The following is a 27416-nucleotide window of genomic DNA, read 5'->3' on the forward strand; positions in this document are numbered from 1 at the left end:
CTTGCAAAAAACTGCTTTATACATTTTTTTTGCATATTTTAATAACTTTATGAGAAACTTCAGGCATTTTCCAAAAGAATGAGACCAACCTGACCTCTCTATGATGAAAATTAAGGCTGTTAGAGCAATTTAATAAAAAATATATTGCAAAATGTGATTGAAAAAAAAAAATGCCTGGCGGTTAAGGGTTGGAAAGTTCCAAATAGCTTGGAGGTAAAAGGGTTTAAATGGCCTGCCTGTCCATTGCAAACCCAGTCCCTATGCCAGGATAGCTTAAGATACGATCCACCCCCTGGATTGAATTGCTCTTATACCCAAGAGCTACTATGGCCAAAGAAATGACTTTGTTAATTTATGCGGAGGTAAAAAATCTGGTTTGGCTAGAGCTGTTTGTTATGGCGATAAAGAGAGGGATATCTCATTCTTTATTGGAATTTGTCTAAAGGATGAAAGCCTACACGAGACTACTGGAAAGGCCTCTGTAAAAATGATTGGGATATGTCTTAGTAAGTAATAGTAAGTCCTGACAAACTGTAGGTATTCCTGAAGGTGTGATGTTAAAAGTCTTAAAATTCCTCCATTGATAGATACTCGTCCTCACAAGGCCTAAATGCCTTGGTCGCTCATGGGTGTGGCCTCCAGGTTGGAAATGACCCCGACTAGGAAGCTCGATGAAGTAAATTCAGTCTAACTGGCATCCAGTTTTCTAAGAACCAAACTTCACCGACAGAAGTCTGAAATAAGAAGCTTAAGGCAATGTTTTCTTTATCATAGTTTGGATTTCCCAAGAGGACTGCCAAAGTCGATAATCTCTGATGTGGGTCTCTGCCAAGGCTGTTGGATGAAACAGGCGGACGACAGAATGAAGAGACCATAGCTATTTTGCTATCTCCTTTCTTTGAGATATTGGTGACTCCCCAATGGAGATGCCACTAACGGACTGTTCCCCCCCTCTTTTTCATGGATCATTGGCCTCAAAATAGCTACGAGTCTGTAAAAAGGAAGGTAGTGCCAAAAAGCTGTGGCACTCTTTATATTGAAAAGGCTGTTAGGGGTGATGTTCTTTAGCAAGGTTTGGAGGCCTATTTCGAAAAGAGGACCAGTTTTGCCAACTGCATCTGGCAAAGGTCAGATTGCGATAGAAGGCATCGACTGGGGATATTGAGAATTTCCACTAGATTCAAATAGCCTAGAGATTGGTGGAACACGGAATCCCGGAGCTGAGGTTCTCCAAACGAGTCGGCGATGTTTTGAAGATGTAATCTGATGAGATCCAAGTGATCACAGCGTTGGATACGAATGTGTTTGACCAAAAGTCAACTAATTGATGCCAACTGCATCTGGTGTTTCCTAGCAGTCACTAATCCAAGTACTGACCAGACCCAACGCCGCTTATCTTTGCTGATAAAAAAGGAAGCGGATCTCGTAACTAGGCCTAGCTTCCTAGTTCCCTCTATGATCAAGACATCTGCCAAGAGTAATGGGATGAGAGAATGATGACCCTTGTTGATGCCCGAGACGATTATTGTACCTCAAGTCTCCTTCTAAGAATGGGGCGAGTGGCAAACCGAACAAATTTATTGAAATCACCTTCCTTCCCTTTGAGGGACTGTTCTTAGTGGAAAGCTACAATCTTGGAAGAGACAAATCACAGTTTTTGTAGCCTCACTGCAGATGTCAATGATCCTCCTCTGAAGAGGAAGAATCAGGATAAGATTGCTGGTAGCATGCTCCGAGGAGGAAGAGTACTCTGGAGTCGGATGCCTGAAGAGATCCTTGAGGTTGTATCAAATCTAGAAGTTCCATGAAACTCAGGGTAGAGGATGCCAGATGCATCAGTGATCCTCCTCTCCCCAATAGAAAGGATCAGGACAAGGTAGACAAGCAACCTTGTAGGCATAATCCAAGGAGCAAGACTGGTCTGGAGGAGGACCTCCTTTAAGATGATGCCGGAAGAGAAGATTCTAAAAATTGTGACAGATCTTTAAGTTCTCTGAAGTTCAATGGAACTCAGGATGATGGATGCCAGAGGCATCAGTGATCCTCCCCCGAAGAGAAAAGATCAGGACAAGGTTGCATGTCAACTTTGTGACCACACACTGAGGAGCAAAAGAGCTCTGGAGGAGGACCTTCCCAAGGACGATGTCTGAAGAGAAGGTCCTTGAAGTTGTAACAGATCTAGAAGTTCCATGAAACTCAGGATAACATATGCCAGAAGCCTCTGCAATCGTACCTGGGAAGAGGAAGGATCAGGACAAGGTTGACAAGAAATGTGAGCATTACTCGGAGGAGCAATGCTCTGGAAGAGGCCCTTCTTAAAAGGGGGAAACCACCATATATGAATTTCTTATCAGAATTCAAAATAATCCAAAAAGCTTTTATACAATATATAGATAAGGTAATCTTTTTCTGAAAATTTCAAACTGATTGGAAGATTTGTATTAACTATATGGATGAAAAAAAAAAAATAAACTTGATTCTATACTTTATTTCTAAAGCTGTAGCAATGGAACTTACTTCGAAAGAAAGGATATAATAAGGGGAAAAATCTCTAGGAACCATTTTTTCAATAATAGTCAAGAAACAAAAATATATGAATATTTTACTTTTCTTCAACAAAAAGTTAAATTCTAAACTCCTTAGTCCCAAATTTCATTTATAACAAATGTATTTCCTAAAACAAAATGAACTTTTCTTCTTTTTTAAAATTATACATTTATCTTCAAAATTTCCTTTAAAATAAGAAAGAAAGTTATTATTGTTTGAATGGGAAAAAGGTGAAACTGAGAGTACAGCATTGAAGGTAAACTTTTGTTTTTTTTACTCGCCCGGGGGTTAACATAAGGCACTTGTTGCATGCAAGAAATGTATGAAAGGGGTAAAATACATAATGTTAATTCACATTATGAATTACTTTAAAACGTGATAAAACCGTGAATAAACGGTGAAACACAGAGTGCTAAACGGCAATGAATATACATCAACGAGAGAGCACAGACTAAACTTCAAGTCAACTTTGTCTTGCTGTAACAGAGTGAGGGACCCAAGATAGACTACATCACTGCCAGATGTATAATAAATCAAATAAATATAATTTAAAGATAAATTTAGTGATTAAAAAAAATAACTAACGTAAAGGACAGACAATGATCAAATCTACGGGCCATACTGCCCTGACCTCGAAGAAACGAGGGGGGGATGGCTTTTAAATTTGTCATATCTCTGTGGTTTCTTAATATTTTACTGTACAACTTGTCACCATGATAGAGAGGATGCCATGGATAACTTTTGGGCGAATTTACTCATTTTCGTTGATTGAAAAATATGTTAAAAAATCAGGAGAGCAGCCCCTTTAAGGTACTGCCTTGTGAGAAGGTCCTCAAAGTAGTTGTAGGTCTACAGGTTCGGGGGAAGTTCCTTGCAAGTCGAAGATCCTCCTCCGAGGATACCCTGAAGGACGATGACAGGACTGTATATGAAAAACAAAGTTACTTACCAGATCTAGTATGTCCCTGAAGATCAAGATGAAGGATGCCAGCAGCATCAAAAATCTTCCTCCAAAGAGGAAAGATCAAACAAGGAAGACAAGCAACCTTGAGAACATGCTCTGAGGAGCAGAAGAGCTATGGAGAAGGACCTCTAAAAGGATGAAGCTTGGAGCTGCAGCCGAGAGGGTCCTTGAGGAAAGAAAGTCTTTGAAGTTCTTGTCCACTTGGTCCTCCAAGAATTAAATTGAATTGAATGTAAAATTTAGGCCTTAAGCCAAGTACTGTGGCATCAAAGGCCATTCAACGTTATATAATGCAGATTAATCAATCGTAACCATACACATAAGATTTGGTATCATTTTAACCTATAAAACTGATCACACAACTTAAATACAATAACATTTAAGTGTGAAATAAGAAGAGATTAGAAGGATTAAAAAATAAATAAATTAAAGCTTGTGGTATAATTCAATAATTGGTATAATTTTTTTCAAGTGCTTGGTATCACAGTTTTCACCCAGTACATCTTAAAGGTTTGTCCTGGAGTACATGTGTCCTCCTCTGAAGATAAAAAGAGGACAATCGACTAAAATATATATCAATTGTCACTTGACAGGTATTACAAAGAGGCATCTGTCTCCTTTCTGCATTCTTCAATAAATAATTGTGTGTTGCATGTGTATGGCCAATACACAACCTAGTTAGAGTTATTTTATCCCTCCTACTTGTAGAATTACATGACTGTTTCTCCACTGAAGGGTGGATTCACTTCAATTTTGTATTGGTGGTCCAGTCAGACCATTGAGCCTACCACTTACTATTACAGTGAAAATGTATTTTACTTTTAAGGTCCTTGTGAGGAATATTTATGGGGTACAGGTTAAGTAGCCCTGAAGCTTCCTTACCTGCCTTATCTACTCATTCATTCCCATCCATCCCAACGTGGGCCAGGACCCAACAGAAGTGAGCACTGATATTCTTCCTAGACTTCAGAAGTACTAACCAGTCCTGCACCTCTTGTACTACATGATGGGCTGCCATAATTTGTTTATTATTATTATTATTATCATTATTATTATTATATTATTATTATTATTATTATTATTATTATTATTACTTGCTAAGCTACAACCCTAGTTGGAAAAGCAAGATGCTATAAGGCCAGGGGCCCCAACAGGGAAAATAGCCCAATGAGGAAAGGAAACAAGGAAAAACAATATATTTTAAGAACAATGACATTTAAATAAATATTTCCTATATAAACTATGAAAACTTTGACAAAACAAAAGAAACGAGATAGAATAGTGTGCCCGAGTGTACCCTCAAGCAAGAGAACTCTAATCCAAGACAGTGGAAGACCATGGTACAGAGGCTATGGCACTACCCAAGACTAGAGAACAATGGTTTGATTTTGGAGTGTCCTTCTTCTAGAAGAGCTGCTTACCATTAGCTAAAGAGTCTCTTCTACCCTTACCAAGAGGAAGGCAGCCACTGGACAATTACAGTTCAGTAGTTAACCCTTTGGGTGAAAATTAATTGTTTGGTAATCTCAGAGTTGTCAGGTGAATGACAGATGAGAATCTGTAAAGAATAGGCCAGACTATTCGATGTATGTGTAGGCAAAGGGAAAGTGAACCGTAACTAGAGAGAAGGAGCCAATGCAGTACTGGCTAGCCAGTCAAAGGACCACATAACTCTAGCGGTAGTATCTCAACGGGTGGCTGCTGCCGTGGCCAACCTTCTACCAACTGAGAGTAAAACATTATTGTAATCCATAAAAACTGTATAAAAACTATTTTCATTACCCTTTTTAAAAATTTCGGACTATGAGAATTACTGCATATAGCTAGGCAGTAAATACTGAACACTAGGATGGAAGTTTCTTTCTAATAATAATATCTGCCACCACAACTGCACTTCCAACTCCTGCAACCAATTTGGAACCATCAATAAAAACATTTCAAATGAAGTTAAGCAGCATGATTTAAAAACTCATTTTCATTACCTTACTAGGTAAGGTATTTTTCCCTCCTGCCGTAAAACATACTTCAACAGGTAAATTACACCAAAGGGGAGACTTGGGACATCCTACCTCTGCCATTAACAAACCTACTTCTCTGGCATCATTTTCAGCTGTACTTCCAAAGGCTTAGGCACTCTTGATCAGTTAGGAGCTCAATATAAAGGAGCCTTAACACATTTACTGTTAGGTTTGTTTTGCATAGTCAGGGACCTAGCTAAAAACCTCAAACTCACCTCCTCTGAGAATGGAAAGGGGAGGCATGCCAGATTCCACATACAGACTATCCATGGGAGATGTTCTGTATGCACCAGTGCAGATGTGTAGCCCCATACTGTGAACAAAAGGGCAGCATTGAGAACCCAAAGTGTCCGGGAAACTTCCATGGGCAGGAGTGACTGCTAGTGCCCATAGATGCTAAACTATCCTGAAACCATGCAGAGGAACCTAAAGAGTCCCAAAGGAACTCTCCAGGTTGGTCAATTTGTGGTTCAGGATCCTCTCTTCAATTTGTCACATCAAAATGAAAATAGAAAAAATTCCTTCAGGAGGAAGTCTCTCCCATCCAAAAAGAAACAAGAAAAACTCCCAACCTTTAACTTTCAAATTCTTCTTTCATGATTGGATAGAAAAGGGGAAGAGGTTGCGAGCAATCTGTAGAACCCCTAAGGAGAGGGGATCCTATCTTTCCCCCAGAACTACTTCCCTTTGAAGGACTGACTTTCTGGTCCAGTGATTGCCAGGCAGGGATGTAATCTAAGGACTATCAACAAACAAGTGTTGGTAAGAGTCCTAAACTGTGGTCAAATATGCATAATGAGGAGATGGAAACACACACATGCAAGACTGGAAAGAGAAAGAAATTTTAAAGAATATTTCAGACAAATTCCAAAGCAAAAACTGCCAAAGTTTAGAGCAGAGAGGAACAAGTGTACTCTCTCATAGCTAAAATCCAAGTGAGGTTACAGTGAGCTACAGGGGAGGCAGTTGCCTGGCCTCACCACTGCCGGCAGGGTGACTACCTGTCAGTTGCTTTCATTTAAGTAAAAGTTTTAACTGCTGTATAGTAAAGAACACCAGTTTGTATTTGTGTAGGAACATCTAAAGTTTAAAAAAAAATTCAATATTACCTGCAAATATAAGTAGATAGAAGCCAACGTCCAGCTTCACATGTACCCTAGCAAATGCCAAGGGTCCAATAACTGGCTTTGTAGTTTCTTGCTGTGTTTCCATTAATGTTGTAATGTAGTAACATACACCTATGCATACCACACACACCAAAACTGTAATCAGGAAGAAAGTAGTGTACAACCAAAAATATAATAGTCCATTATATTTAATTATATTTAATCACAAATTTTAAATAACTTGAGCTTTTCCTAAATATACAAACTGGAATCCTTTTAATAAGAGTAAACAACAGCATCATCCTGGCTGGGTAAACAAAAACATGTGCAAGAATAGGAGAGGAGGTTAAGCCGTTCTCCCGGAGGGGGGTTGTGTGTGGTACAAGTTACTCCGTCTACTCTTCGAGAGGAGTGAGATGGTTAGACTGAATGAATCTGTTACTTTATTTTAGCATAGAAAGATACGACCTTCCATTTCCAAAGATTATCCCCTTTCAAGGGGGAAGCCTGTGCAGAGCTATACCTAGTTTTTGTTTCCTTCCTATAGTACTGAGAATAGATACCAGAAAAGTGGGTTAGTCCTAGCAGTTTCATGCAGTCATCTTAAGTAAGGTCTCCCCCTCCTAAATGTGAGTCTCTTATTCAAAAGAGGAGTCTGTGTTAGTGTTAGAGCAAATCACAATATCTGTATTTTTCCCCACTATCCAAACCAGAGTTCTTTTAAAGATTTACTGCCCATCTCACCACTATGCAAGCCCCTATAGCTGGGGGATCACAATGGGGAATCGGCTTACGTGGGAAAATCTGGGCAGTAAACCTTTAAATGACTCACATTTGCATAGTTAGGAAAAATACAAATTACTGTACTTTAAGAGTGATTTACTTGGACATGAATACAAACCCTTGTCTTTTAAATACCAGACTCCCAATTGGACGGAGGGAGAAACCCTACCTAAGCTGACCATGAGAAACCTTCATGACTAGGCCAGTCTCCAGGAATCTTTTCTTGGTCCTATAGGAGAGAGGCAAGAACTAGAGGTGTCATCCTTCTAGGTTAAATCAAAGTACTGTACTGTAACCTGAAAGTCTCCCCTCAATATGAAATTACTAGAAGGGAAAGAGAGAAATGTATTTGCCATTTACACACACATTATCTAGATTCAGATCAATCTGGTTGAGGCTGTAAATCATTTGTTGGGCGGCTACAACAGGCCTAAGAAGAAGGTTTCCGGAAACCTGTATGTAACCTACACGATAGGCAGCGCTGTGACACTGAATAGTGATTGCTATTCTAGGAGTAATCACAAGCTGGCATGCAGTTTTATGTTGGAAACTCAGTTGCAAGATGCAGACTGGTCATAAGCAGAGTGGGACATGAAGGTCAATTGTATCTAACATAATCCTGCCTTAACAAGATGCTCTTTCCTCAGGACATTGTAGTCCTTGCACTTCAGGAGACTTAATGGTGCTAGCAGTTACGTTAGCCCTACTTATGTGTGCTCACTTGATTGTTTTCTATACAGTAATAAAATATATACTATTAAGTTTATCCATAGAGCTGAGCAAATTCCATGGTTCAGTTTAGTAAACCTCTCGCTCATTTTGATTAGGCCATCCCCTATGGTTTAGAAGAGTCCATCTGTGGCAAGTGCCAATTCTACAGTCAAACAACTACAGAACAAAAGTGTAGGAAGTTGAACTAAGGTAAAAGTAATGTTGCTATTGATTCTTTTTAAATGACATGGTTCACCATATGTCCAACTCTAACATTGCTTAAAATCATAATTTGGAATGAGGTACCTAGGCTGCTAGGTAGAAAAAATCCTTAGAAGTCAGATGGGAGAAAATTAGAAAAGATAAGCACCAATAACACATTTAAAAAAATCAGGAGTAAAACTGATAAAAAAATTCTTAATATTACATTGAAGCTGTTGATAAATGGAAGGAAAGCACCATCATCATTTTAACCAAGCCCACTGGTAAGTGACCCTACAAATGACAATAAGAATGCCATATTGAAATACCAATGAGGATAGTGATTTTGACTCCTGACCTAAATAATTGTAGTCACTGGGGTAAAACCTTGTAGGACATGACAATCAATCTTAGAATTCAAGTCTAATAGCTTGTAATAAATGTCCTTTATTTGAGATACAGAATTTGATTCACATCTTTAACGGTCTGTCCTTAACCCCTTCACAACGAGTCATCTGCCCCAAGCTATAGACAAGATTTGACACCATCGGATATACATGCTTACTTACTTTATAATAAGAGAGAGAGAGAGAGAGAGCCTTACCTTATTTGCCTTATTTTTTGTTTGGGTTCCCCCAGGTCCCTCAGTGTGAGGCACCTCGTATATCCACCAGAGAGTTGCTAATACATCTTCCAGTGTATTTTGCATCTTCCAGTCTTGGATGGTCTGGGATGCATCTTAGGTATTTATCGAGCTTATTTTTAAACGCATCTACGCTCACTCCTGATATGTTTCTTAGATGAGCTGGCAGCACATTAAATAGTCGCTGCATTATCGATGCTGGTGCGTAGTGGATTAATGTCCTGTGCGCCTTTCTCAGTTTACCTGGAATGCTTTTTGGCACTATTAATCTACCTCGGCTTGCTCTCTCTGATACTTTAAGCTCCATGATGTTTTCAGCAATTCCTTCTATTTGCTTCCATGCTTGTATTATCATGTAGCGTTCTCTTCTCCTTTCTAGACTGTATAGTTTTAAAAATTGCAGTCTTTCCCAGTAATCAAGGTCCTTAACTTCTTCTATTCTAGCAGTATAGGACCTTTGTACACTCTCTATTTGCGCAATATCCTTTTGGTAGTGTGGGTACCATATCACATTGCAGTACTCGAGTGTACTACGCACATAAGTTTTGTAAAGCATAATCATGTGTTCAGCTTTTCTTGTTTTAAAGTGTCTGAATAACATTCCCATTTTTGCTTTACATTTAGCCAACAGTGTTGCTATTTGGTCGTTGCATAACATATTCCTATTTAAAATTACACCAAGGTCTTTAATTGCTTCCTTGTTTGTGATTGTCTCATTATTAGGTCCCTTGTATGCATACACCATTCCTTCTCTGTTTCCATAATTTATTGATTCAAATTTATCGGAGTTAAATACCATCCTATTTATCTCCGCCCATTCATATATTTTGTTTAGATCTCTTTGTAGTGAGTTCCTATCTTCATCACAAGTAATTTCTCTACTTATTCTTGTGTCATCGGCGAAACTTCTCACTACGGAGTTTTCAACATCACAGTCTATGTCTGAGATCATAATAACAAATAGCAGTGCAGCTAATACCGTACCTTGGGGCACACCAGATATTACCTGGGCTTCATCTGATTTCTCGTCATTTGCAACCACTATCTGTTTTCTGTTTTGCAGGAATTCTTTTACCCATTTTCCTATCTTTCCCACAATATTATGCTTTCTCATTTTTTTCTCCAATATGTTATGGTCTACCTTGTCAAAGGCTTTTGCAAAATCTAGATAGATCACATCTGTGTCTTTTTCATATATCATATTATTGTATATGTTTTCATAGTGAGCTATCAGTTGGGTCTGTGTACTTTTTCCAGGTACGAAACCGTGTTGACCCATATTAAACAAATTATTTTTGACCAAATGGTTCATTATTTTCTTTTTTATTACCCTCTCATACACTTTCATAATATGTGATGTTAGACTAACAGGTCTATAATTGCTTGCCTCTAGTCTTGATCCACTTTTGAAGATAGGGGTTATATAAGCTAATTTATGTTTAACATATATCTCGCTCATATCTATACTCTGTCTTAGCAGTATTGCAAGTGGCTTCGCGATAGTGTTTGCAGTTTTTTTTAACAAAATCGCTGGAACTCCATCTGGTCCGGCTGCCGATCCATTTTTAATTTCGTTTATAGCCGTGACAATATCTGCTTCATTAATATCTATATCCGTTAGATATTCAACATTTTCTTCTCTCATTTCTGTTTCATTATTCTCATTCGCAATTCTTGGCGTGAACTCACTCTTATATTTTTCTGCTAATATGTTGCATATTTCCTTTTTTTCATTCGTTAGCCGTCCTTCAATTCTTAGAGGGCCTATTTCTATTCTCCTTTTATTCATCTTTTTTGCATAGGAGTAAAGTACTTTGGGGTTTCTTTTTATATTTTGAAGTGTCCTTTCTTCTAAGTCCCTTTTTTCATTTTCTTTCGACTGTATAATCTTTTGTTCTGCATTTTCTATCTTACATTTTATCTCCCTCATTTTCCACACATTTTTTTCTTTTGCAAGATTTTTCTTCCACTTTTTAATTTTCTGAAATAAGATCCTTCTGTCTCTTGGTATGCACGTCTTTTGTTTATTGTTTTTTTTCGGTACATATTTTTCAACAATTTTCTCCAGTATTTTGTACAGTATATCCGTATTTACCTGTATATTATCACTTATAAATACATTTTTCCATTCTTTATCCAGTTCTTCATTTATTTCTGACCATTTTATATTCTTACTGTAAAAGTTATATTTTCCATATCCTTCCCAAAGTTTTGTGTTTTTATTAATTCTGTGATCACTTGCTTTGGAATGAACTATCAATTCTATGACATTGTGGTCTGAAATTCCCGTGTTATACACTATTATTTCTTTAACATAATTCACCTCATTCACAAATACTAGATCTAGGACATTTTCCTTTCTTGTTGGAATGTGGTTTATTTGTTGCATATTATGTTCTAATAGCATATCTTGAAGCTTTTCAAATTGCCTCTTATCTTCTGCGCTACTATTACTATCTTTTTTATATGTATACATACAACCACTTTCTTCTATCCGTTCTTTCCAATCGACGAAAGGAAAGTTAAAATCTCCGGATAGGAGTATATTCCAGTCTTTATGGTTTCTACATATACCATCTATTTTTTCTATTATTATGTCAAACTCCTTAGTATTTGGGGGTCTGTAAACTACAATATTCATTAGTTTTTCAAATTCAAATTCTACCGCAATCAATTCACATTCTGTGTTGCTGTATTTTTCACATACTTTTCCTTGATTTATGTCTCTTCCATATATTGCGGTTCCCCCTTGATTCCTATTTTTTCTGTCTGATCTATAAGTTTGGAAACCCTTTATCTGGTCATCACTGCCAGTCTCTTGGGAATACCATGTTTCACTTATATTTAATATATCTATTTTTTCAATTTGGGTTAGTTCTTCTAAGAACTCTATTTTCCTTTTAGAGTTACTCGTGACTAAACCCTGTGCATTCATTACTATTATGGTTTGTGTTTCATCCCCATTATTTAATATTGGTAATAATATGGATTCTCCCATGCTTCCTTCCTGTTCTGATATGATGTTCTTTTCTTCATTTCCCGGAATTCTGCCATTAAAAAATCCAACTTTTCTATTATATTTGCTCTTTCGCCTTCATATTTATTTGTGTGTGTATACCTGCAACTGTCCCCATATCTGCACCAACCCCTGGCATTATAGATGCATTCTTTGTAGTTGGGTTCTACATGTGCCGGTTTAGGTTGAAAGGCCTCATATCTTGGGGCTCTTGGTTCAAAGCGCGGTATATACACGGCCTGCTTTTTTGTTTCTTTTTTTGTTTCTTTTTTGCTTTCATTTTTCTTTTCAGTTTGCTGAGTTTTCTTACTTTCATTCATGGTTGCAGGATGCATATATCGACATTTTTTGTTGTAAATGCATCCTTTTCCTTCTTTTAGGTTTTTGCATATTTTTGGATGGAGATCTCTGCATTCGTCTCCATATCCGTCTAAATACGCACATTTACCATATATTTCATAATTATGGCATATCTTTGGATGCTTGTAGTAGCATCTTTCGCCAAATCTGCAATTCCCTCTTTTCAGCATATTGCAGACTATATCCTTCTTTTCTATTTTTTCTTGTTCTTGCTCTTCCCTAAAATTATGTAGGTCCGGGTAGAGTCTCTTGGGTCTATTATTTGTTTCCATCTGGTAATTTATTTCTTCATAAGTATGTTGTTGGATGGCATCATAGGTTATATCAATGATTTCTTCTGCATCCTTACACATATCCTGTTCATTGTTCTCTTCTTCTTCTTTTTCTTCTTCTTCTTCTTCTGTTTCTTCTTCTTCCTCTTCTTTATCTTCAACTATTTGCAGATTTAGTCTCGACTTAATTATATTTTCTATCCAGACTAAGCATGTTGAGCAGAATACCTTTGTGTCTTTATTTTTTATTTTTTGCTGTATTTCAGCACATGTGGGATGTGTTGGGACATGACAGGCATCACATTTTCTAATCAATTGTTGAGGATTATTAATGGAATACCATATCTTACATGTATTACACCATTTTGGCATTCTTTTTCCCATTGCATCAATCAGCATATTCACCATATTGGACTTCTTATTGTTCTTTGATGGAATGTGTTGATTGATGTAGACTTTCTTTATAAGTTTCTTTAACACTTGGATTTTCTTTGGAATTTCTTCTATTATTTTGCTGATGTTTTCCGCAGATTTGCTCCAGTTTATTGGATCATATTGTTTCAATATGTCTGCGAATATTTTTCCGTCACATTGGTTGACGTTACTAGTGACCTCTGTTATCAGACGGTCGAGCTCCTGTTTCGCCAACTCATGGAATTTATTTTTGCTGAGTCCAGCGATGTCTCTCCAAGCCTTGCCCGTGTTGTACATAGCCATCTTGATTAGATTTTTCGTAATTCACAAGATAACTATTCTATGCCGACGTTTTATCCCACTTCTCCGACCTCAAACTAATCACTGACTATTCACGAAAACTTGTAGCTATATTGCACTCGATAGCCTTTTGTTATCCGCGTTAAATCAGGATATTTATAGGGTCGCAAAAGTTTAATCACTCACCGGCACACAGATACAAAACTGAGAGAGAGAGAGAGAGAGAGAGAGAGAGAGAGAGAGAGAGAGAGAGAGAGAGAGAGAGAGAGATTTATTATAAAATTAGTTTATTAGACATAAGGTTTGTTTGTCCTTTAGTCATTCCATCTTAGTAAAATGTTTTGGTGACATTGTGAGTGGGACTTGTGGGAGTCAAAGGTGGAGAACCAATGATGCTTGAAGAACGCTATAGTATTTTCCGAGTAATTTGTATGCATATGCCAACAGAAATACACCAAAATAGACCTTACATAATCATGAAAAAGGAATAGAATCGCGAATATTTCGGCAGTGGTGGGGCGAGATGTAACAATCCCAACATCTCTAAGCTTGGAGTGTCACAGAGTTATGAGTAATGCCTCAGGTAGGAATTATGACCATTGGCTCGAGAGTGAGGTGTGATTCTACATAACAAAACAGACTAAAATAGCTCTAACACAATCAGAAATGAAGCCCAGAACCCAAAAGACTTCATTGGTTGGCAGAAGAAAGGAGGGGCTAATATCAGGGTGGAGGAGATTTTTTAGTGAAATTTCCCAAGTGTGAACTGTGTGATATACGACCATGTACTGTACTTATTTGTACGATATACAAGTAATTTTAACTTCCATATGGTTTATATTTGTAAATGACATATCCGAGATGTTATCGTGTGTAACATGGCATATTTTGACATTAAACGACATCATTGTAGTGAAGGGATTAAAAGTGAACTCCAATAAGTCAATTATAGTGGTACCTTTGGCCCAAGCAGATTTGGTTGCAAAAGCTTAGCACAGTGACAAGTTACTTAACCCACACTCATTACATCGTTGCTTTCGATTGTGCTTTTCTTGAATTTTCTAAAGCCCCGCTACTGTTTTCTCTACCTTTAGGGTTGTCTGTCCTTTGCTTGTTCTTGATATGTCTCTTAGTATGTAAGACTAAATATTCAGTCCATGTGTTGCTCTTCACCCATTATACTGTATTCTCGGAAGATTTGGGATTGTTTTAAAGACTTCTTTCAATGAATGGACAGTATGATATCCTCTCCAATGGCAAGTGGGTTTTGATGAAGCCTATGAATGAAAGTTTAAGCTCTTAACCAGCTTCTGTACCCCATACTCTTATTAATCAGCTATGATTCCTAATTTGGTCATTCTTGTCCCTGCAATGCTGGATTGGGTTTTGAGGTTCCCATTTATTACCTGAGTTACTCCCATATCTCTGGCGTTCCCTGAGGTTGGTTAAGAAACCTTAATTTGCTGTCTTTTTGTAGCATCAGACTTTGCCAAAGGCTCCTTCACAGCTGCTGCCAAGTCCTGCCCTTCTACTATTCCTAAGTCTACTAAATCATACCATCAGAATCTTGCCTCAATGAAAACATTCAAGGCTGAGGAGGAGGAACTGAGAATTAGACATGGTAGCAGAAAAAACCAAGTTAAGATATACCTTTTCTCTACCTCCTTGTAATAGAGTTCTATTATTCCCTTTACTTCACTCTTTGTCTCCCTCTCTTTTCCCCCTTTCAAGTCTCCACAAAGCTAGAGGGAAAGAAAAAGGGCTCAGAAGCAGTTTCTTAATGACAACTTCCCATGCTTTGGTTATGTACACAGTGCTGTTTTCTCTTACCCACCATTGTGCCGATCTTGTCTGCTTTCATTGAGTGCATATGGCATATAATACCTCGATGAAAAATATATGATTTTACTTTACTTGAGGTGACTAGATTGCTGAGGCTTGACACTTATAGCAAAGGGCATGCAACATGTGACACTAACATGACCTAGTTAATCACTGTACCTCCAATAGCATCTCTAAGTCAGAATATGACTGAACATTATGCTAAAAATCTTTGCAGAGTTCTAGTAATATCTTTTTTCACAATAAACATTATTGCAGTCATTATTTAAAAGGAAGTGATTGAACTACATTATTGTTGAAAGTATTTGAGGGAGTCATGAAAATTACAAGGTAGAGCATGCTAAGTATTCCAGTGCTGATAGTGAAGTCAAAAGAAAAGCCAGGAATGACTGGAGAAAATATTTAGATATTAAAGCAGGTGAGGCTGACAAAGCTATGAATTCAAGGAGTGGCTATGGTGTAAGAATTGCTCATAGAATTATTAATGAAATCTCTACTGGGGCAAAGAAAAAGCATATACGCATCAAAAAGAGAGAGGGATCTGTTATAACAACAGAATAGGAAGAAAGACAACTTTGGATGGAACACTTTAGTGAGGTTAACAATAGGAGATACGAAGGAAATAATTTGATTGATATACCTAAAGCTGAGGAAGTCCTTGACGTGCCCATGAATGAATTCAGTATGTTTGAAGTTGAAGCTATTACTAAAAATTATAGAGGTGGAAAGCCCCTACATACAATAACTGCTTAGATGATTTTGGCCGAAAATGACGTGACTCCCAGAATGCTTGCAGGATTGTTTTGTGGTGAGGCATGAAGGGGCAAAACCTGATGAATGGGAGCTAGGAGTGTTGGTGAATATGGCAAAAAAGGATCTGACATATTGCAAAAGTTACAGAGGCATCACTCTTACATCAATTGTCATGAAAATATACAGTTTGCTCATTCTAAAGAGACTAGAGGAAAAGATTGATGAAAGCTGATAGATGAACAGGCAGGATTTATAAAAGGTAGAAGTTTTACTGACCAAATTTTAATTTCAAGACATGTACAACAATGTACAGAATATAGATATTCACTTTTGATGGCATTTGTGAACTATGTAAAAGCCTTCGATAGCGTGGACCGACCAATTTTGTGTAGAGTTCTGCATTATTATGGAGTTCCTCTTAAATAAGTAAATTTGATTAGGTCTGTTCATGAGCATAGCAAGTGCAAAGTTTATGTTAATGAGTCCTATCAAATGAATTTCCAGTGAACTGTGGAGTACTCCAAGGGAATGAGTTGTTAGCAATATTGTTTATCCTCCTAATAGATTTTGTAATGCATAGAATAGTTGGGGATGGCAGAGAAGGATTGGACTGGATTGGTAACAAGAAATTAGTGGACCTAGAGTATGCTGATGATGCTGTCCTTATCAGCAAAACACCAAAGCTTGCTTACCAGAATGCATGAAATATTACATGAGGTTGGGCTCAAGATAAATAGAAGAAAGACAGAGATGATGAGAATGGAATATGCAATGGAAGATGAAATATCAATGGAAGAAGAAAGGATTAATGAGGTAGAATCATTTAAATATCTATGAACTATGATCTCTAATACAGAATTTAGAATTCAAGTTTAATGAAAGATTGAAAAAAGCAAATCAGACAATAGCTAGGATAAGTAAAATGTGGAAATCAAATTGACTGAAATTACATATAAAAATCAGGCTATAGATCAGTTTAGTGAGATCAGTGTTACTGTATTGACATAAGTCATGTATGAAAAAAGAAACAATATCCAACAGATTTTGTAAATTTGAGAACGAAGCCCTCAAATGATATTGGGAGTTAAATGGCAGGCCAGGATTAGAAATGAAACTATAAGAGCTTACTCAAGTGCCATATGTGGTTGAAATCAGGGTGAGGGGTAGATGGAGATGGTCTTGGGCATGTTCTTTGCACTCCCCAAAAGAGATTAGTTCACCAAACTTTCATTTGGGCTCCAAAAGGCACTAGAAGATTTGGAAGACCCAAGCTTACATGGCTGAGGAATATGAAGCATGAAGTAGATGATGATGAATGGAGAAGTATTGAATTAAAAGCTCAAGATAGAGACATCTGGCAAAATCTAACCGTGGCCCTTTATGTCAATAGGCATAGGAGGAGATGAGGATGATGATGAACTACATGGAATTACTTACAGTATATGGATGGTGTGAGAGCTGAGATGTTGAAGGAAGGGGGTGTGACTGTACTTGAATGGTTGGTGAGATTGTTTAATGTGTGTTTTGTGTTGTCAATGGTACCAGTAGATTGGGTTTGTGCATGAATTGTACCACTATATAAGTATTGTAATTCAAGGGGTATTAGTTTGTTGAGTGTGGTGGGAAAACTGTATGGTAGAGTACTGATTAATAGGATTAAAGATAAAACAGAGAATGCAATCTTAAAAGTACAGGGTGGATTTAGAAGAGGTAGGGGTTATATGAATCAGATTTTTACAGTTAGGCAGATATGCGAGAAATATTCAGCAAAAGGTTAGGAGGTGTATATTGCATTTATGGATCTGGAGAAAGCGTATGATAGAGTTGATAGGGAAGCAATGTGGAATGATTGATTGATTGAAAGTTTTCTGGCATCCTGGCAATGTGGAATGTGATGAGGTTATATGGAGTTGGTGGAAGGTTGTTGCAAGCAGTGAAAAGTTTCTACAAAGGTAGTAAAGCATGTGTTAGGATAGGAAATGAAGTGAGCGATTGGTTTCCGGTGAGAGTGGGGCTGAAACTGGGATGTGTGATGTCGCCGTGGTTGTTTAACTTGTACGTTGATGGAGTGGTGAGAGAGGTGAATGCTTGAGTGCTTGGACGAGGATTGAAACTGGTAGACGAGAATGAGCATGAATGGGAGATAAATCAGTTGTTGTTTGCGGATGACACTGTACTGGTTGCAGACGCGGAAGAGAAGCTTGTCCGATTAGTGACAGTTTTTGGAAGGGTGTGTGAGAGAAGGTAGTTGAGAGTTAATGTGGGTAAGAGTAAGGTTATGAGATATACGAGAAGGGAGGGTGGTGTGAGGTTGAATGTCATGTTGAATGGAGAGTTACTTGAGGAGGTGGATCAGTTTAAGTACTTGGGGTCTGTCGTTGCTGCAAATGGTGGAGTGGAAGCAGATATACATCAGAGAGTGAATGAAGGATGCAGTGTTGGTGGCAGTTAAGGGAGTAGTAAAAAATAGAGGGTTGGGCATGAATGTCAAAAGAGTTCTGTGTGAGAAAGTGATTGTACCAACTGTGATGTATGGATCGGAGTTGTGGGGAATGAAAGTGACGGAGAGACAGAAATTGAATGTGTTTGAGATGAAATGTCTAAGGAGTATGGCTGGTGTATCTTGAGTAGATAGGGTTAGGAACGAAGTAGTGAGGGTGAGAACGGATGTAAGAAATGAGTTAGCAGCTAGAGTGGATATGCATGCGTTGAGGTGGTTTGGCCATGTTGAGAGAATGGAAAATGGCTGTCAGCTAAAGAAGGTGATGAATGCAAGAGTTGATGGGAGAAGTACAAGAGGAAGGACAAGGTTTGGGTGGATGGATGGAGTGAAGGAAGCTCTGGGTGATAGAATGATAGATGTGAGAGAGGCAAGAGAGTGTGCTAGAAATAGGAATGAATGGTGAGCGATTGTGACGCAGTTCCGGTAGGCTCTGCTGCTTCCTCCAGTGCCTTGGATGACCACGGAGGTAGCAGCAGTAGGGGATTCAGCATTATGAAGCTTCATCTGTGGTGGATAACAGGGGGAGGGTGGACTGTGGCACCCCTAGCAGTACCAGCTGAACTCAGTTGAGTCCCTTGTCAGGCTGGGAGGAACGTAGAGAGGAGAGGTCCCCTTTTCTGTTTCATTTGTTTGATGTCGGCTAACCCCCAAAATTGGGGGAATTGCCTTGGTGTATGTATGTATATGCAAGTGGAACTTAAGCCGATTCAAAAACTGTAATTGTATAAGTATTGATACATTCATCTGAAAGGTGGTGGTTCTAAAATGTTATTATAGATAATTAACTAAAGGAACACTTTTGAAGTCTAATTTCCTTTCCTCACTGGGCTATTTTTCCTTGTTGGAGCCCTATGACTTGTAGCATCCTGCTTTTCCAACTAGGGTTGTAGCTTAACTAATAATAATATTATTAATAATAATAATAATAATAATGACGTTACTAGCCAAGCTACAACCCGTTTTCTAACTAGTATTGTGGCTTAGCTAGTAATATTAATTTTTTGGAAAAGCAGGATGCTATAGGTACAAGGGCTCCAACATGGAAAGTTTACCCGGTGAGGAAAGGAAATAAGGAAAGAATAAACTATATGAGAAGTAATGAAAAATTAATATAAAATATCTTAAGAAAAGTAACAATTAAAACAGATCTTTCATGTATAAAATATAAAAGACATGTCAGACTGTTTAACATAAAACACTTGCTGTGAATTTGAACTTTTGAGGTTCTACCAATTCAACTACCCAACTAGGAAGATCATTCTACAACTTGGTCACAGCTGGAATACAACTTTTATAATACTGTGTAGTATTGAACCTCACGATGATGAAGGTATTATTTATAATTAACTGCATACCTAGTACTATATTACTACCAGGATTTTACTGTCCGGGAAAATCTGAATGTAAAGGATGGTCAGAATTATGAAAAATCTTATGCAACATGCATAATGAACTAATTGAACGATGGTGCCAAAATTTAGTTTCTAGATCAGGAATAAGAAATTTAAAGGACCATAAGGATCTGTCCCACAAATTAAGATGAGAATCAGCAGCTGAAGACCAGACAGGGGAACAATACTCAAAACAAGGTAGAATGAAAGAATTAAAACACTTCTTCAGAATAGATTGATCACCAAAAAGGTCAAAAGACTTTCTCAATAAGCCAATTTTTGTGCAATTCAAGAAGACAGACCTAATATGTTTCTCGAAAGTAAATTTGCTGTCGAGAATCACACCTAAAATTTTAAAATAGTCATACAAAGTTAAAGAAACATTATCAATGCTGAGATCAGGATGTTGAGGAGCCCCTGTCCTTGACCTACTCACAATCATACTTTGAGTTTTGTTAGGATTCAACTTCATACCCCATAATTTACACCATGCACTAATTTTAGCTAGATCTCTATTACGAGATTAAGCAACCCAAGATCTACATTCAAGAGATGGAACTGATGCAAAGAGAGTAGCATTATTTGCATATGCAACAATCTTGTTTTCTAGGTCAAACCATGTCATGTGTATACAGTATAAGATGAAAAGTAATGGGCCAAGAACCCTACCTTGTGAAACACCACATATCACATTCCTCATAGCAGGACTTACGAGACAAAGGGTACTCAGTCCAAACATACACAGCCATTCCCCTGGCCCTAGGAATGGCATCCCATTCCAAAATTATTCGCTTCTCAAAACCAGTTATGTATGAGGAGCTCAGATGATTGCTTCATATTAGAAACCATAGTTTCTCAACACAAAAGAATATCATACTGTCTGCATGCAGACCACAAATATTGCAATATAGTAGACGACACTGACAGAATCTAGGACGTACTGATCCCGGATTTCGATCAATGTCTCCACACAGGATAAGAATTAATGGCAATAAAAAAAGATTCATCATAACAAAAAATTAAATTAACAATAATGATGATAAAAACAATATGTACAAAAATATAAATAAAGTGATTGATAAAACCCATAGACTATAGATAAAAAGTAGGAAAAACTGGTCAACATGGCAGAGCCGATAAACCATGCAAGGCTAAAAATCACCCAGGATAGCCACTTCAACTGAATTGATTCAGTAAGGATGGTTTCTGGTGATTTATCAAGAGGTTGCTCTTGATAAACCACCATGTATCCATGGCCCTGCTATTAAGCCTGCCCAACACACCATTTAAAAAAACAGAGGAAGAAAAAAAATAAGATAGAATAGTGTGCCTGAGTGTACCCTTAAGCAAGAGTACTCTAACACAAGAGAGTGGAAGAATATGGTATAGAGGTTATAGCACTACCCACAACAAGAGAACAATGGTTTGATTTTGGGGTATCCTTCTCCTAGGAGAGATGCTTATCATGGCTAAAGGAAAGTAGCCATTGAACAATTATAGTGCAGTAGTTAATCGCTTAAGTGAAGAAGAATTGGTTGGTAATCTTAGTGTAGTCAAGTGTATGAGGACAGGGGAGAATGTTTAAGAAATAGGCCGGATGATTCTGATGTATGTGTAGGCAAAGGAAAAATAAGCCATAACCATAGAGAAGGGTCCAACGTAGTACTATCTGGCCCAGAAATATGTTTGGCAAACCACAAGCTGTTATATCTTGGCAGAGGTGCATTCATTTGGGAAGAGGGGTGTAATGCAATACGACACACAAAGGTCGTTTCTGAATGCTTGGTTCAGAAACAGAAGTCAACGAACTGGGAACTGTATCAGCAGTCCTAACTGGAGCTACTACTACAGACTCCAAGCCAGTGTGAAATAAGGAGATAGTCAAATTAGCCCAAATACCTAAATAAGTGTTATTGGTGTTGATCTTAATATCAATAAAATAAACCAATTCATAAACTAAATATCTATTACCTACAAAAACATTATAAGAAAAAGGTAGGCTAGTCAATATAGCAGAACAGGTTAGGCTAGTATGAACATTCAGAGCAGATAATGTAGCTGAAGAAAAGGATACACTACTGGCTTATAAAACAATAAAAAAGGAATTGTACATAGTTGAGTATTGCACAAAATTAGGAAATTATTCTTTCAAAGAAGCAAATTACAATTCAAACAAAGCAATTTCAGTCATTCCCATTCAGTACTAGCCTACCTCCTGATAATCCTCTATGGCTCAAAAAGGAAATGACAAAAAAGGAATACAGGGGTTAAGAGAAAATTATAAGTTTTTATCGAAATATCAAGAAGCGCTTCATATCTATTGGCCAGGTGACTTAGAGGTAAGATTTGTCGAAAAAATTATCCTTAACTGTCATGGGTCATTTACATGAATATTACAAAACTAGAAGATAGACATAGGTAAGCAATACTGTACTGTGCATATAATAAAAATTTAATGTCAAGACTTACCCGAGATAATACCCGCTACAGCATTTTTTCTGATACACTTAAGTATCCTTCCACTTGGTCCAGTAATATCCAAAAGCATTTGTACTAACGATGAACTTATCATTAAAAATATAAGACCAATCACAAGGCGCATGAATGCCACAATCTCCGGAGTAACACAAAACTTAAGTTCTGGAAAAAAAGTAATAAAGGTTCATTTATAAACTGGTGTAACCTTGACTTCCAACTTTAAAAGCTGAAAGGATTACAGTTTCCTTTTAGTTATAACATTACAACAAACTATTATAAAACAGAACTAAATGCTCAAAAACATATAAATACAAGTGGCAATATGTATAAAAAATCTGATGCCAGAGATCACTGAAATAAAATAAGCACTTTAGGACAAATTTCAGTAATGTAATTAAAAACTATCCGAGTATATGATGTGCTATATAGTAGAAAAAAATTAAATTTTTATTAAGTATATTTCGATAATCACCTGATGTTTATATTGCTGCTTCTACAGAAGCTTGGTTTATCAAAATTTGCACCAAAAATTCATTTTGAATTTTCCTATCTTCTTTCCTTTCAAAAGCCTAGTAAAGTAATGGAACAATCTAGCAGTTGATGATAAGGAGCACATTATCCAGTTTTCCATCGCTACGATTACATCAAGACATACAGTCAGCCCTCTGTCTTCATGGTTTTGGTTATATGCGGTTCAGAGATCTGTATCATATTTAAATAGAGTTTTGCTTACTTTCGGTTAATACTACTGCATACAGCCCAATATTTTCAAATCGCCCACACTTCTTTGCACTAGGCCTTCTTGACATTTTCTACCCTGCACAATGCAGTAATGAAAAGCAAACAAATATACATGACAATTTTAAAGCTAACACATGTAAACTATTTGGTGATAAAACCTTTGTATGGAAATTCTAATAATATGTTATTTTCATTAGTAAAATAAATTTTTGAATATACTTACCCGATGATCATGTAGCTGTCAACTCTGTTGCCCGACAGAAATCTACGGTCGGGATACGCCAGCGATCGCTATACAGGTGGGGGTGTACACAACAGTGCCATCTGTGAGCAGGTACTCAAGTACTTCTTGTCAACAAGAACTCAATTTTCTCCTCGGTCCACTGGTTCTCTATGGGGAGGAAGGGCGGGTCCTTAAATTCATGATCATCGGGTAAGTATATTCAAAAATTTATTTTACAAATGAAAATAACATTTTTCAATATTAATCTTACCCGATGATCATGTAGCTGATTCACACCCAGGGTGGTGGGTGGAGACCAGCATACATGTTAACAAAGAAGCTAAGTATCCCGTATCTTATTTTAGCCGTTATTCAAAATAACAAACATAAAATAAATAAGTACCTGGTAAGGAAGTCGACTTGAACCGTTACTCTGCCTTTTTAAGTACGTCTTCCTTACTGAGCCTAGCGATCCTCTTAGGATGCTGAGCGACTCCTAGGTGCTGAAGTATTAAGGGCTGCAACCCATACTAAAGGACCTCATCACAACCTCTAATCTAGGCGCTTCTCAAGAAAGAATTTGACCACCCGCCAAATCAACCAGGATGCGGAAGGCTTCTTAGCCTTCCGGACAACCCAGAAATATTTCAAGAGAAAGATTAAAAAGGTTCTGGAATTAGGGAATTGTAGTGGTGGAGCCCCCACCACTACTGCACTCGTTGCTACGAATGGTCCCAGTGTAGCAGTTCTCGTAAAGAGACTGGACATTGTTAAGATAAAAGACGCGAACACTGATTAGCTTTTCCAAAAGGTTGCGTCGAAAATATTTTGCAGAGATCTATTTTATTAAAAGGTCACGGAAGTTGTGATAGCTCTAACTTCGTGTGTCCTTACCTTCAGCCAAGCTTGGTCTTCCTCATTCAGAAGGGAATGAGCTTCTCGTATTAACAGTCTGAAAATAATAGGATAAAGAATTCTCTGACATAGGCAAAGATGAATTCTTAACTGAACACCATAAAGCTTCAGACGGGCCTCATAAAGGTTTTTTAAAAAAGAACTTAAGAGCTCTACAGGACATAATACTCTTTCTAGTTCCTTTCAAACCATATCGATAAGTTTGGAATAACGAACGATATTGGTCAAGGCCGAGAAGGCAGCTCGTGTTTGGCTAGAAAACCAAGATGTAGAACATGTAGCCGTTTCGGATGAAAATCCGATGTTCTTGCTGAAGGCATGAATCTCACTGACTCTTTTAGCTGGTAAAGCATATCAGGAAAAGAGTCTTAAAGGTGAGATCTTTCAGGGAGGCTGATTGAAGTGGTTCGAACCTGTCTAACATAAGGAATCTTAGAACCACGTCTAAATTCCAACCAGGTGTAACCAAACGACGCTCCTTCGTGGTCTCAAAAGACTTAAGGAGGTCCTGTAGATCTTTATTGTTAAAAAGATCTAAGCCTCTGTGACGGAAGACTGATGCCAACAAGCTTCTTTAACCCTTGAAAGTGGGAGCTGAAAGAGATCGCTCTTTTCTCAGATATAAGAGGAAGTCAGCTATTTGAGTTACAGAGGTACTGGTCGAGGATACGGATACTGACTTGCACCAGTTTAGGAAGATTCCCCACTTCGATTGGTAGACTCTAAGGGTGGATGTTCTCCTTGCTCTAACAATCGTTCTGGTTGCCTCCTTCGAAAAACCTCTAGTTCTCGAGAGTCTTTCGATACTCTGAAGGCAGTGAGACGAAGAGCATGGAGGCCTTGGAGTACCTTCTTACGCGTGGCAGACGTAGCAGGTCCACCCTTAGGGGAAGAGTTCTGGGAACGTCTACTAGCCATCGAAGTACCTCGGTAAGTTATTCTCTCGCGGGCCAGAGGGAAGCAACTAGTGTCAACTTTGTCCCAACGTGAGAGGCGAACTTCTGCAGTACCTTGTTGACAAACTAGAACGGAGGGAATGCATATAGATCTAGATGAGAGTAATCTAGTAGAAAGGCATCTAAAAGAACCATTGCTGGGTCTGTTGAGAGCCTCTTGGACATCGAGGTTGCGAAGAGATCCATGGTTGGATGGCCCCAAGTGACCCAAAGTCTCTTGCATACATCTCTGTGGAGGGTCCAATATGTTGGAATTATTGTCCCTTCCTACTGAGACAAACTGCTAAGACATTCAAGTTGCCTTGGAAGAAACTTGTTACTAGTGAAAAGTCAAGACCTGTTGAACAGGAGAGGAGGTCACTAGCGAACTCGCACCATGTCAGAGAGTAGGTCCCTCCTTGCTAGGAGATGAACATCAAAGCAGGGAGTTTGTCCGTGTTGACCTCCATTACTTTGTCTTGAAGGAGAGACCTGAAGCTTTTCCAGGTCAGACTTACTGCCAGAAGCTTCTTGCAGTTTAAAATGCATTGTCCTTTGACGCGAGTTCCATAATCCCGAGCATTCCCTACCGCCTAAGGTCCGCACCCCAGCCTACGTCCGATGCGTCTGAGAAGAGAACGTGGTTGGGAGTCTGAACAGTCAGGGGAAGACCCTATAAAAGGTTGATAAAGTCCTTTCCTCAGGTTAGACTAGACTTATCTTCCGGAAACCGGGATCGAGACCGCTTGTAGCGTCTTGTCCTTTTCCAGTGAAGAGCTAGATGAAACCGAAGAGGACGGAGGTGTAGTCTTCCAAGTGACACCAAATGCACCACGGATGACAGTGTCCCTAACCAGACTCATCCACAGTCTGACAGGGCCGTATTCCTTCTTCAGCATCTTCTGGATGGATAGCAGGGCTGGGGATTGATCTTCTCGTTCAGCCATGTCCTCAACAGAGGGTTCCTCATCCGAAACTGATGAGGAAACGGCAACGGAGTGGGCAACGTCTGACTCGCTGAATCCGGTCGCACTGGTGGATGTGTGACGGAGCTGGACACAAGATCATGGTACTGCTGCACAGTCTGTGAACTGACAACCATGGGGAAGCGAGGAAGTACAGCGACCACCCGAAACTGTCTAGACTGTCTGGGTAGTACAGACAACTCCTTATCGGGTTGCTGAGGTTGCCGCACTGCGTCACAACAAGTCACCTCTGCTGGTTGTTGAACGTCTTCCCAGTGACACACTGACTCCGTAAAAAATCCTCTATCAAGGACTAAGCTTGGACTGCATGTCTTGCAACAAAGCCCAAGGTCTATGGGAGCAGGTGTGGCAACAGACGGGGTTAGCGACTGAAGCGGAACCATTTACCCTCCCTGGAAGCATGTTATGCTTAATTAAAAGTCCATAGGAGGCTAAGCAGCTTAAGGCTCCTCTCCAAATGACAGAGTCCTCAAGGGAATATCAGAAGGAGGGAGAACAGCACTTTCTCATCTACAGGAACCTTCTCTCAGTGAGGGTTTCACTGGTGCAAAAGCAGCAGACCAGAAGGCCATGTTATGAAACTGCTTGACAGTCTGTGAACTGTCAAAAACTGAACTGTCAACCACAACAGGAGTGTGAGGACATACAGCACTGGTGTATAAGTAGCAGACCAGAAGGCAACGTCATGTAACTGTATGACAGTTTGAGAGTTGGCAACAACCAAAGTTGTGTGGGGAAGCCTCAACTCCTGACTGACTAGTTTGCTGCTGGCGAGTGGCGGTAACCACAGAGTGTTGCGGAGGCTGACACACCGTGTCAAAACACGGCAGCTTGTGGTAGCTCACGCACGGCAACGGAGTGCTCTGTGTGTGGGAGTCATCATACATCTGGCAGGGTTGACTTGTGCATGGGTGGAGGAGCTCTCACAACAAGAGTGTGAGAGCAGGAAGCCATGCCGGGCGCACAACCGTGGGAGGTGTAGGCCCACGGGTGCATCGTCAACCTTCTCCGCAGTCGGAGTGTGGGAGCTGGCAACAACAAAAGCAGAGTGCTGGAGCGTGGGAGGGGCTGCGGTGGGTTGAGGAGCATGCGGTATGGTATGCGGAGCATGCTGTAAGGTATGCGGCTCATGCTGCATGGTATGCGGAGCATGCTGTAAGGTCTGCAGAGCATGCTGCATGGTATGCGGAGCATGCTGCATGTTATGCGGAGCATGCTGTAAGGTATGCAGAGCATGCTGCATGGTATGCGGAGCATGCTGTAAGGTCTGCAGAGCATGCTGCATGGTATGCGGAGCATGCTGTAAGGTCTGCA

The 27416-nt window shown here is 38.9% G+C and overlaps 1 protein-coding gene across 2 annotated transcripts in view; it reads right to left on the reverse strand.

Moving 5' to 3' along the window:
* LOC137655883 (transmembrane protein 127-like) overlaps positions 1-27416 on the reverse strand; it is an 82279-nt gene that overhangs the window by 4616 nt on the left and 50247 nt on the right. Inside the window, exons 4-5 of one of the 2 annotated variants that reach the window (XM_068390103.1) lie at positions 22294-22464; positions 6639-6791 (exon numbers count right to left, since the gene is read on the reverse strand). In XM_068390103.1, coding sequence (XP_068246204.1) covers positions 6639-6791; positions 22294-22464 — 324 coding nt within the window. The remainder of the gene's footprint in view (positions 1-6638; positions 6792-22293; positions 22465-27416) is intronic. The other variant, XM_068390104.1, reaches the window with a different exon arrangement.

Source organism: Palaemon carinicauda, chromosome 16 (assembly GCF_036898095.1).
Source record: "Palaemon carinicauda isolate YSFRI2023 chromosome 16, ASM3689809v2, whole genome shotgun sequence".
Lineage (NCBI taxonomy): Eukaryota > Metazoa > Arthropoda > Malacostraca > Decapoda > Palaemonidae > Palaemon > Palaemon carinicauda.